At 42.0% G+C, this 13,410-nt stretch overlaps 1 protein-coding gene across 1 annotated transcript in view; it reads right to left on the bottom strand.

Annotated features, from left to right (window-relative positions):
- Positions 1 to 10,459: 10,459 nt before the first annotated feature.
- Positions 10,460 to 13,410, bottom strand: part of PENK (proenkephalin) — a 67,767-nt gene continuing 64,816 nt past the window's right edge. Inside the window, exon 3 of the mRNA XM_078685650.1 lies at positions 10,460 to 11,403. Within this exon, the coding sequence (XP_078541776.1) occupies positions 10,753 to 11,403 (651 nt within the window). The 3' untranslated portion in view covers positions 10,460 to 10,752. The remainder of the gene's footprint in view (positions 11,404 to 13,410) is intronic.

Here is a 13,410-nt window from a genome sequence, read left to right as displayed (position 1 = left end):
GCGCAGCATGAACTTTGAATGGCATGCATCCAACCAGTGCTCATGCCCCTCCAGCTATGCTTCTGGTTTCAGCCCGGCTCTGAATTTGGCTGTCAGTGCCCTTTGGAGACTTTGATTGCTGAATTATTAGTCCTACAGTTGCTCTATATTGATCTACAGGTCTCTTCAGGGCCCCAGTATCAGAACCAGCTTTAGCTTTGGTACCCTGTGAAAAACTACTAGCAGACCTGCGTATGGGTAGGTGTGTGACTGGAGGTGCGTGGTTTACAGAGAAAATATGTGCGCGTTGATCCAGACCATGAGTTCAAGTGGGCTCAAGTCTCTGAACTGAATATCCACAATCCTTTTGAATTGATAACAGGAGTATTTAATGCAAGGAGACAGTGGATGTTGAGGCACTGAGGAGAGCAGGCAGTTTGGACTTTCACTACTGTATCTCCCCTCCATTTCGGGAAGCCAGGGGGGATGTGGGCGCGTGGCAAGGTGTGGTTGAAAATATGCAGCTCAGCTGGGATAGTGTATTCTGCAGTGCTTTGCCTACTAAACAGTCTGTCATACCTGCAGCAGATAAAGAGAGACGTAGAATCCAAGATTTTTAAAGAGCTGTGAGAGGTGATGGTGGTGGCAGTATAAGAGAAACAGAAGTTGATGCAGTGCTGGAGGAGCATTCAGGAGCATTCAGACCCTCAGTAATGCCTGGAGGGAGAACAAAGTAATTAAATCATGTGAGACCTGCAGCTCAACGCCCTAGGAAGTAGGGAACAACAGCGAATGTACAGAATACACATTATGAGAAGACCTCTTTGGAGGATTACCAAGCAGCTATAGTGATAGAAACTAAAGCACCATGTGGGAATGGAAGGAACTGGTAACCAATGGAAAAGAAAATAGCAGTACCGCAGTTGCTCAAGAACCATCTATGGAGGCCTCTCCCCTAGCAAAGTCTATAAAACACTTTACAGAAAAGCACTTTTTTAAGTTTAGAAAAGTGAGTGATTTGGGGCATTGGTAGCTACAAAACCTAATTTAGATAAAACAAGTAGTACGGAAGGGGTCCAGGATTTAAACATTGCACAATCAATGGTTGATAAAGTAGACCCAGTAAAGCGCCCTCTAAAGCCTCATATTTTGTCTTCACCACGTTTGGTATACCCTCTCTAAATTAGTTAATAGTAATAGTACCCATTTGAATCTCAAAATGATCAGCGCCTGAGGGGTCAACCCACCCCATGGGTTAGGGGTGTTCCGAAGAGACAGCAACCAATTAGTCTTTAGATCTGGAGACATCAGCAAGCTCTTGCTCTTGGTGGTGGTATTAAATATTGATGTACTAAAAGCACAGTCAAATCACCTAGCTACTATAGCACAGAGGTATATCAGACAAAAAGCTGTATGCACTCATTAATACAACAAATGGTAGACATTAATAACAGTACCAGTCTAGGTGATGCTGTTATCGTACATACTCAAGAAAGACTGGCTTCATCTCTCTATATCTCAAGGAGGCCCATGTTGATAAAATAGGCAGGTGAACACATATTTAAAAAAAATATATATTCTGATAACGAAAGGAGCCAAAATCTAAACAAAGGAACAAAAAGAACTTAATTTAAAAAATAACTCTAAGGATTGGGCTTTTACATAAATACTAACCAAATTAAGCCTGATGATGAAATGGGAGAAAGAATAATGCCCCAAACGGTTGTATGACGTTACAACGCATGCATTCACAACGCATGCCATCACAACGCAACTTTTACCCTGCAGGTGCCATTACAACGCATTCCATTACAACGCATGGCATTACAACGTAGGTGCTATTACAACGCATGCCATTTCAACGTAAGTATAGGTAAGTATTTATTTTGTTTAATATTAATTTAATTTTAATTAAATTACAAAAATTATTCAATAAATAATTGTAATTGATTTTTAATTTTTAAATATATTTTTACATTATTAATTTTAACTCCTTGGATGTGTAACAGTAGGGTAAGTGGTGGATAGTGTAGGGGTAAAAATTACTATTCTAACTCCGGGGGGGTGTAATAGTAGGGTAAGTGCTGGATAGTGTAGGGGTAAAAATTACTATTCTAACTCCAGGGGGGGTGTAATAGTGGGGTAAGTGCTGGATAGTGTAGGGGTAAAAATTACTATTCTAACTCTGGGGGGGGGGTGTAATAGTAGGGTAAGTGTTGGATAGTGTAGGGGTAAAAATTACTATTCTAACTCCGGGAGGGTGTAATAGTAGGGTAAGTGTTGGATAGTGTAGGGATAAAAATTACTATTCTAACTCCGGGGGGGTGTAATAGTAGGGTAAGTGTTGGATAGTGTAGGGGTAAAAATTACTATTCTAACTCCGGGGGGGTGTAATAATAGGGTAAGTGTTGGATAGTGTAGGGGTAAAAATTACTATTTTAACTCCGGGGGGGTGTAATAGTAGGGTAAGTGTTTGATAGTGTAGGGGTAAAAATTACTATTCTAAATCCAGGAGGGTGTAATAGTAGGGTAAGTGTTGGATAGTGTAGAGGTAAAAATTACTATTTTTAATTTAATTTAATTAACGACTGGAACCCAATCTCCACTGAGGACACCATCCGCCTGATGAACTCCATCCACTCAGGATCCCCCACAGACCCATGTCCTCACCACATCTTCAACAAAGCAGACTCCGTCATAGCACCGCACCTCCGAGACGTCATCAACTGCTCCTTCAACTCCGCCACCTTCCCGGAAAGCTGGAAACACGCTGAACTCACCGCCCTTCTGAAAAAACCCACAGCGGACCCCACCGAACTCAAAAATTACCGCCCCATTTCGCTCCTTCCATTCCCGGCCAAAGTAATCGAGAAAGCTGTCAACAACCAGCTCGCCGCTTTCCTCGAAGCCAACAAATCCCTCGACTCCTCACAATCTGGCTTCCGAGCAAAACACAGCACTGAGACCGCCCTCATCGCAGCAACAGACGACATTCGAACTCTACTGGACAATGGAGACACAGTCGCCCTCATCCTCCTCGACCTCTCTGCAGCCTTCGACACAGTCTGCCACAGCACCCTTTTACAACGCCTCAGAAACATCGGAATACAAGGAAAAGCACTTGAATGGATCACCTCGTTCCTCACCGGAAGAACCCAGAGAGTCCGCCTTCCACCATTCAAGTCCGAGGCCACTGAAGTCATCTGTGGCGTACCACAAGGATCCTCACTCAGTCCCACCCTCTTCAACGTATACATGAGCCCCCTCGCGACCATCGCCCGCCAACACAACCTCAACATCATCTCTTACGCGGATGACACTCAACTGATCCTCTCTCTCACCAATGACCCCAGCACCGCCAAAACTAACCTACACGAAGGAATGAAAGAAGTCGCCAAATGGATGAAACACAGCCGTCTGAAACTGAACTCAGATAAAACAGAAGTCCTCATCTTAGGTACTTCCCCCTCTGCATGGGACGACTCCTGGTGGCCGGAAGCCCTTGGAAAAGCACCCATCCCAACAGACCACGCACGGAACCTAGGCGTTATCCTGGATTCTTCACTCTCAATGAACAGACAAGTCAGCGCCGTATCCTCATCCTGTTTCAACATTCTTCGCATGCTCAAAAAAACATTTCGCTGGATCCCCACCGAAACCAGAAAAACAGTCACCCATGCTCTGGTCACGAGCCGACTGGACTACGGAAACACCCTCTACGCAGGCACTACCGCTAAACTCCAGAAGAAACTCCAACGAATCCAAAACGCCTCAGCCAGGATCATATTAGACATCCCGCGCAACGAACACATCTCTGGTCACCTGAAAGACCTCCACTGGCTACCCGTCAATAAGAGGATCACTTTCCGACTGCTAACCCACGCACACAAATCACTCTACGACATCGGGCCAGAATGCCTCAACTCACGACTATCCTTCTACACCCCCTCCCGCCAACTACGTTCTTCCAGCCAAGCCCTCGCCACTGTACCTCGCATCAACAAGACCACCATGGGAGGCAGATCCTTCTCATACCTGGCTGCTAAAACCTGGAACTCACTCCCCACTTACCTTCGCCTTACCCAGAACCACCTAGCATTCAGAAAGCAACTTAAAACTTGGATATTTGACAAGTAATCCTCCTCCCCTCCCTAAGCGCCTTGAGACCCTCTGGGTAGGTAGTGCGCTATATAAATTCTTTGACTTGACTTGACTTGACTATTCTAAAATAAATTTAATTTAAAAAAAATTATAATTAAAAAAATATTAAATGTATTAAAAATGTTATAATTATTTTAAATACATTAATTTATAAAACTAAAGAAAATACAAACTAAAATTAAATACTTACCTAATTAAAAAAGAATTTAATTAAAAAAATATTACATTTATTTAAAATGTTAAAATTATTTAAAATAAATTAATTTATAAAACTAAAAAAACATACTAAAATTAAATACTTACCTTACCTATACTTACGTTGTAATTGCATGCGTTGTAAAAGCACCTACGTTGTAATGCCATGCATTGTAATGGAATGCGTTGTAATGGCACCTGCGGGGTAAAAGTTGCGTTGTGATGGTACTTTGTCGTAAAAGTTGCGTTGTAAAGGTCGTTCCCCTCCAAACTATCCCTTAATCAATGAAAACCCACTATAGAGTTTGAGTAAAGAAAAGGATAAGTCCTCAAAACAAAAGAGAAAAGAGTTTATACACCACGACAATCTAAGGAAAAAGTTACAAGGAATAAGAAGAATTTCAAGTAGTTTGACTAAGGAACTGATTGTGCATGTAGAAGCATTGCGAAAGGGAAATAAAATAAAAAATGAATCCTTTAAATCATTATAGAATTCTCCAGGCCTTAACCTACTCTCTTCTTTGAAATCTGGAACATCTAGTGACTTAAAACGGGTAGGATTTGTAAAAACAAATACAGGAAGAGATGTAACAAAAATACTCAAATTCCAAATTATCAATAGAGGTAGGAAATAAGGCAGAGAATGAACTTCATGCCCAAGTTTCATGCCCACATTTGTAGGTGAGGTGGAAATACATCTAGCTAGCACCTGAAATAACTCAGTTTCTGAAAAATCATGTTGGACTGGGCATTAATCAAGTCTACATCCAGCTGCCAAATGAAGGATGTGCAGATAGTTTCCGTTAGATCTATACTCATAAAGGACAAACTTAAGGAAAATGTCCCCATGTTCCAAATATATTCGAGAAAGTCTTCAAAAAACAGATGGGAACTATTTTGCAAGCTTTAGGTCTTGGAGCAAACTTTAAAGGGGGGTTATTATTCTGAGCTATATAGATTAGGAATTAACACCTCACACACACTTTCATTATTTTCAGGGAACATGCATGGACTTACAAGAGTGCTTCTTACCAAGATGTTAAAGGAGCTATGTTCCTCATACACTGTAATTTGCTTGCGGAGACCATGTTGTGTGGGGATATATTACCATCAGAGCTTTTCCTCCAATCATATTGATATTGTGTACCAAGAGTCTCAGGTCAAGCTTCAGGGGCATATTGACTTTAGTTACCAAAAGATGGCTACAATGAAACAGTGATATATACAAAATGCTAAGTGGACAGGGGTTACCCTGGTAAAATTGTATAAGAGCCCTTCATGTATAAATGGTATAACTGTGATCAATGATTATATATTCATCCATTAAATTCTGAACTATTCAAATATGATCTGGAAGTCTTCAATGAAGTCCTAACCAGGATTTTGAGAAATTCTGTATCTTGCAAAATCTTGCGCTCGTAGCCTTTATTCTACACTTAACCCCAAAGAAAATTGATCCTCTATATAAAGAAATATTAAAATCTTTTAGCATACCATCTGCAACTTAACAGGACTGACAATTTTCTAGATATTCCAGCGATCTTTCAAACTTTTTAGCAACCAAGAGAATGTTCTGTGTAAAAGTGGGGGCTATCTTCTAGTCACCCACACAGCAAACTTTCCAAATAAGCTAGCAATTTTGCCCAATAGATTATGTTTTTTAAATGTCTGGTGTTGGATCTAATATTAGATATTAAAGTCTTATAGATGAAATGCAGTGATGATTCGCCTGTACATCTTTCAATAAAATTAAGATAATCATTCAATCCTCCAAAACTCGTCTCGGTAAAGTTTGATTATCACATATTCAAATATGACCTGGAACTCTTCAATGAAGTCCTAACCAGGATTTTGCAAAAGTGTGTGCTCGTAGCCTTTACTCTACGCTTAAACCATTCAATCCTCCAAAGATCATCTCGGTAAAGATTGATTACCTGAAAAGATTAACAACAAAGATTAATGACAAGCACCTATTTCTATTGTCTGAATTTCAGATAGAGAATCTACTTAGTTACACAATCGCCAAAAATAATTTAGATTGCTGTGCAGGTGCCTGTGATATAAAATCCCAAATTGACTGGTGGGCAGGGTTCTTTTTTCATTAATACTTTTAACTGTACAATTTGCACATAGTTGGAAAGGATCGATCATAGCATCGATACATAAGAAAGGCAAAATTAAATCCCCAAAATCCTATAGACTGATAAGTCCAAAGGATATGGGTGTAAAATTATTCAAGAAAATAATTGTGGAATAACAAAAGGACTGGGTTGATGCTTATAATCTAATACCAATGGAGCAAGGTAGAATTAAAGAGAGACACTCAACTCCATGCCCTTATTTTAATTTACGAGCCGTGGCAAATACATATATAGAGTAAAGGGGCATTTTGTGTTGTTTTGTAGATTACTGTGTGGCACTCACCCTCATAAATAGAGCGATACGGTGGGAAATTCTAAAAGACCTACAGATACCATATGTCTTCTGAAATTCTGAGAGGTACACTTGGGAAACTGAGTTAGAGTTGAGATAGATTAGGAAGGTTCCCTCCCAAGTAAAATTCAAATACAAAATTGCCTTAGATAGAGCTGTATTCTAGCTCCCCTATTATTAGCTCTGCACTTAGCTGTCTTACCTTCAGCCCTGGCAAACACAAAAGGATTTAGTTCAAAGATGGAAGGGAAACACATTTTGTGCTTCCTATAGGCTGATGATTCGGTTGTAATGGAGAACACTCAAACTAGCTTTCAATAAAAGTAACAGAATTCTACAAATTCTGAATTTAAAAAAAATGTCTTTAAATACTAGTATTTGGAAGAAAATCATCCTCATTTTCTTGGCATTTAATGGTTTCAAAACTTGTAGAGGTGTCCTCCTAGGATTACCTTGGTGTAATATTTAATAGCAAACTAAAGTGGAATGTACACATTGAGGCATTGAAAGCCAAGGCACTATCCTCTTTGGGAAGACAATAAAATGTCATAAGGATTTTACGGAAAATAATTTAAAACCAGTGTTAGTTGCCTACAATACTACGATAAACTCACAGCTGCAATAAGGGTGCACACATACTCTGTTTATATGGCAACTATCAATGGAAAAAGATAGAAGGAAGATGCATAAAATATTTACTAAATCTCCCTAGTGCATTAGTTTGCTTTCATGCTCGACACAACACTGTATATCAGAGAATAATGGTCTCTGGAGGGGGTATTTCCCTATATTGAACAATTACTAAACTCTGACATAGGACTAGCAGTATTAAAAATAAGAATTGTATTAAATCCACTCTATTTTTGTTCTGAGATATCGAAACAATTTTTTTTTTAAATCGGGCAAAAAATGTATGTGAAATAGCTACGAATTATAATGCATTTTTTTAGACTGCGTTTTTAGTGTAGTTATGCAGGAAATCTCTAAAACCCATCTTTTTAAATTTTGTATAAGTAATCGGATTTTAACAGTTACATTTTTAATGAATATGCAATTTGTAGACGTGACATTTGCAACAGGAATGTTTTAATAACGGTAAAGGATTTTTAAGACAATAATAACGCTGGTAAGTAAATATTGAAATTGAATTGCATTGTTATGTAGTTGGTGTAGTTTGATAGACTACAGTCTAAATAAACCAAATCCTGATTGACTTACTGCCTAATGTGATTATGTTTGTATCTAAGCATCTTGAGATGGACTTAATTAAAGAATAATCAATATATAATTATATCAGGGACTTCCAGGCATTAACGCAAGGGCTGGGCAGGAAATGTTACATCTCAATCTGAACAGAACATTCAAATCCATGTTTCACAGCATGGGTTGGGTGGTATACCAGCATAAGTGTTTGGTTTTAGAGTCTTGGGGCCCGATGTAGGTCGGTCGGTAACGGCCAAAAATCGGTATTTTCGGCCGTTACCGACCGGTATTTGAGAAATGGTATGTAGGGCCCTGTATTTTACAGAATCGGTAAATTTACCGATCGGTAAATTTACCGATTCTGTAAAATACCGAATCGGTATTTGTACCTCTTCGGTAAAATTGAAATGTAGGTGGGACTCTTCTGAGTCCCACAAGCATTACAGAATCGGTATTTTACTATCAAATTCAATTTGATGGTAAAATACCGATTCCGGTGTGCATGCACATGTGTGCATGCACACCTATGCCATATGACAGGCAGACCTGCCCTTAGGGCAGGTATGCCTGCCACATGGTACCCGAGCCTCTTTTGGGGGTGCCAGAGGGTGTCAAAGTGACACCCCCTGCACCCTTGTGAAATTCGGTATTTACCGATTCGGTAAATACCGAATCGGTAATGCCCATTCATTCCTATAGGCTTCAAAGCCCATAGGAATGAATGGGCATTACCGGTCGGTATTTACTGAATCGGTAAATACAGATTTTTACCGATTCGGTAAAAAAAACATCTGGATGGTCCTACATGTCCCCCCTTCATATTTACCGATTCTTAATTACCGAATCGGTAAAATTTGGTAATTAAGAATCGGTAAATGAATCCTACCTACATCTGGCCCTTAGTAATTTTCCTTGCTCACATACCGTGTCCTCTGACTCCTTAGGTGTAACTGTATCTGCCACCACTGACGGATAACCTGCCAAGCTTACCATCAAGTGTACTCCTGAATGGACTCCTAGAAGCGTGATTCGTCCGATGGGTACATGCAAGACAAAGCCTTCCCACGTTTTTCAATCTTGAAAGTTGACCTCTTGAATCAAATGTCGGTTGGAATCAGATACCACTGAGGCAACATATTGCAGGCTATCCCTGGAGTCCCTTCTACTGGGAAACCAAGATATTCCACAATTCCTTTTCCCACATTTCTGCACCTACAGCCACTTTATCCCAAAAGGGAAAGGAACTTGAGGAGGCAGAAGAGGATGGAGAAACATCCTCCTGAAACACTTCCTTTGCCTTTTGCTTTTTTCAAGAAATATTTTCGAACATGGAGCCTTAAGAAAAGTTTGCCACTTCTGTAACATCTGCCTAGCAGTAGTGGCTGCCTCCTTTGCCCTATTTAGATTGCATAGATGCCCAATGCTCTATAAACTGGATGGGCGGGATATCTTCTAAACTCTAAACAAGTCCCGTAGTTTCTTGCTCAGTTTCATATTTCTGTTGTTGAACTGTTGGCTCCAGAACAACCACTGAAAAGTCTCTCTTAGAATGCTTGTGGTGATAAGATTCATGCATTATTTTGTCACCCTGCCGCAAGAGGAAGAAGTCTCTGTGCCAAATTCCAAATCCTTCCTCATACCCTTGCTCTTGGGATTTCCCCTCACCACCTCATGACCATCAGAAGGTCCAACTCAGACCCAGTGCCACAGACTGTGTAAGAAAACACCGGTGTATTGTATACTTTGCTGGCTGTCTGCAAACCTGTCCCCATTGCTGAGTCAGGCACTCCCGCCTGGCTTGCATACGTGCTTGATCAGTAAGGTCGGAACAGTCTGCTGTCCCACATAACTTCCTGCCCCATTTGTTGCTCAGACAGCCTGAAGCTGTGCATTGCATTGCTCCTTTGCAGCAACCAATATGTGGGAGACACCGGAGGATGCACAGCACCCCTTGGGGGAAATGAACATGAGGCAAATCAGTTGTTGCACATTATCAGCTCATCTAGTGACGGTGCACTGTCATGCTCATGCCATTACTTTGCATATTCTAGACTGCCTTTCAGAGGCCAGATTATAATTTGCTAATATATGCCGTTCAAGTACCAGTGGCTGAGCATAATTCAAGGATTCCACCCATTGCTTTTGTTGTTTAGCTGCCGACTACATCTGTGCTCACGATCAACATTTTCTGCAAATACCTGGCACAAGGTAGCTGTTGTTGAACAGGAGGATGGTGGGAAGCTGAGGTTCTTCAATGTCCCAGACTGAAGAGTAACAGACATGGTGATTTTCCTGTTTCGGTAGTGAGCGGCCTGTCCCCGAAGCGTGGGCACGCCTCAAGCATTGTTTGTAAGGAGTGAGAAGAGGCAGGGGGATATGGGGTAACGCGATTGTTTCATACTCAGAAGGATGAGTAAACAGTATAAAAATAATAACAACTAGAGTCAGAGCATGCTACTGTTGAAGAACTGACACTCAACAAGCAGGATGCAGTTTGATGAATTTTTTATTATATATACAATAAGCTTTAAGAGATGTGCTTTCTTTTCAAAATAAAATGAAGGTAACAAAAATAGTTTTAGCATAAGAACTACAATCAAGACTCAAATATATATGACTAAAACAGAAGTTAGGTCGACTTCAGTAACACAGAACCTGAAATGACAGATTGCATGTTGCATTTTTTAACTAGGACAGTAAAAAACTGTACAGTGCAAGCAACACATTACAATAAAATATGACCAATGAGGCAGTCTTTCTGAGTGAGAATGGGGCGGGTCTTTAGTATCTCATAAATCCACCATATCTCTTCTCCATTTCTGGGATCTCTTTGGAATAGCTCTCTGCTTCTTCTTCTGAGGGTGCAGAAGAATCGGTAGAGCGCCTCATGAATCCCCCGTATCTTTTTTGATAGTCCAGCCACCATTCTGGCCTTCCTACTCTTCGCATGAAACCTCCATATCTTTTGTGCAGCTCCTTGGCTCCCTCTTCCATCTCTGGGCTTCTCTTAACTCCTCTCATGAAGCCCCCATATCGTTTGCTGACCTCTCCCTGGCTGTCATTGGTGCTGTCTCGATAATGCCCAGCCTCTGGGTTCTCCGCATTGCCGGTGCCGAGCAGCTCCCTCAGAAGATCTGCAGCTTCGGCATCAGAGTCCTTCTTCATGAAGCCTCCATACCGCTTGGCCAAGATCTCACCATTGTTTTCCTCGTCAGGTTCCACGCGGTAAAGCTCGTCCATCTTCTTCATGAATCCACCATATCGTTTCATGAACCCGCCATATTTCTTGGCGAGCAGGTGGTTTGCATCCATGTCTTGGTCACTCTCTCCCTCTTGTTGAACAATGTCCAATTTGATGAGTTGCAGCAGCTCCTTGCATGTGTCCCAGGCTTTGGAGGATGGTAATTTACCTTCACATTCCAGTGTACATGCCTGAGAAGAAAAATATGACATCATTTAAGGATGACAGCTATAAATGATTGGAATGCACAAGCAAATGCTCAAAATATTGACATGCCCCTTATGTGCTTTAAATCTTAACTATACATTTTGCAATGTACACAATTACATTTACTAACACATATATCATGTACAAATCTTGCCATGGCACCATTTTAAATGAAAATACCAAAACACATAGGGGTTGATTAGGATGGCAGGCGGATCGCCTCCACCAGCCTTTGGTGGCAATCCGCCCACCATCGCAACCCGATTTACCCTCCGCCATATTAGAATGGCGGGGGTATCGCGGCGAGCACAAAGTTCGTCCGCCGCTATTTTCGACGGTCGACCGGAGCTGGGGCACAATATGGTGGCAGTGCCTAGCAGGCACCGCCATCCATATTAGGATGTATGGTTTTAACACCTTCGCCGTGGGACTAATTTCCCCGCGGTGCTGGGGGGAGGAGGGGGGGGCGCGCGCAGCGCCATGGTACTTGTGACGAGCTCGGCTCGTCACGCTGCACGGTGGCGCTGTGCTCATGACGAGATGAGCTCGTCATGACCACGCCTGTTTATCGGAACGCTCAGCACAGTGGGGAATTAGCCCCGCGTGTGAGCGCCGCGCGTGTCATGACGAGCTCAGCTTGTCATGAGCACAGCGCAACCGTGCCTCATGACGAGCTGAGCTCGTCATGAGCACGGAAGGAGTTAAAGGCCTTTCCATGGCGGCATTGCCGCCATGGCAAGGCTGGCGGGGATTCGCTTTGGTGACCTGTTGCGGGCCCCCGGGGGAGGGTGGGGGGTTGGAGGGCAGCACTTGGGGGGTACCTATGGAACCTCTCTACATTGCCATGCACAATGTAGAGGCAATGGCATGGCATTGCACAACATGGCATTTTAACATTGCGGCCAGTCAGCAGCACCCAACGCAATGTTAAAATCCCAGGTGGGTCCGCCGCGGTGGCGGTCGCATCATGATTGGGGTGGCAGGACCGCCGCATGGCCAGCCGGCGGTCCTGTTACCTGTAGGGTGTCGCCGGCCATCCTAATCACCCCCATAGTGTAGGAGCAGAGCAATGTGCTCTGTTACACGTCGTATGCTTTACATTTATTAGGAGTAATATGGCTTGGTGTGCAATCGATCCACACAAATTACAGCACATAGACCAACCTATGTTACAATTTTATATTGCGATAGTCGCAAGTAATAATCACACTACTCCATGCGTCAACGTCGTCATTCACAATTACCCACACATCATTTTTTAATGCAGGACAGTTTTTATTTAAGCCATCTGATGTTTTCACATTAATTTTCTTACACTTACTTTCAATTGAAAATTCACGAAAGTTGATGTTGAACAAGGATTGGAGGCCATGTAACATCTCTGTAAGCATTTAATAAACACCTGCACTCCAGAGTAATTTTTGTATGTGATATACCAATGGCATCCTAGGCCTCCACTACATCACTGAAATTCCGTAGTACATGGAACAAACCCATTAATATACCTCATTGCGGGAGTTTGTAGGCTTTACACACTGTGGTGTAGCAAAGAAATTGGATTGTTGTGTTTTTAAAAATGACCCGGCCACTGTTTTCTTGTGGTGCACACTTCCTCTTGGATTACATCATTTTCCAGAACATGCCGTATATAAAACAATGTGGACACACCTCAAGAATATAGGCCAATGAGATTCCTGGCATCCATGAGGAGCTGCTCAACCATTAGCTCGCTCATCCCTCCCAAACCTCCTCCCACTTCTAAAGACAATGGGGCACTTCCTGGCTGCCAGTGCGGAGCCTCTGTATTTTACTGACAGTAAGGTTCCAGCTTGTGGCTAGTGTCCAGCGTTCTTTGTAGTGACTCCTTAACACCCAAGGAGGTGGGGCCCTGCAAAACCAGGGACTAAATATGCATGTGTTCTGGCTATTTGCATATGAATGTATTTGACTGTACTGGAAATATGCAGCAATGGAGAAACAAATTATGTTGT

Source organism: Lissotriton helveticus, chromosome 4_1 (assembly GCF_964261635.1).
Source record: "Lissotriton helveticus chromosome 4_1, aLisHel1.1, whole genome shotgun sequence".
Lineage (NCBI taxonomy): Eukaryota > Metazoa > Chordata > Amphibia > Caudata > Salamandridae > Lissotriton > Lissotriton helveticus.
Note: the sequence above shows the minus strand (reverse complement) of the source record. Positions and strands in the feature narration are given on the sequence as shown.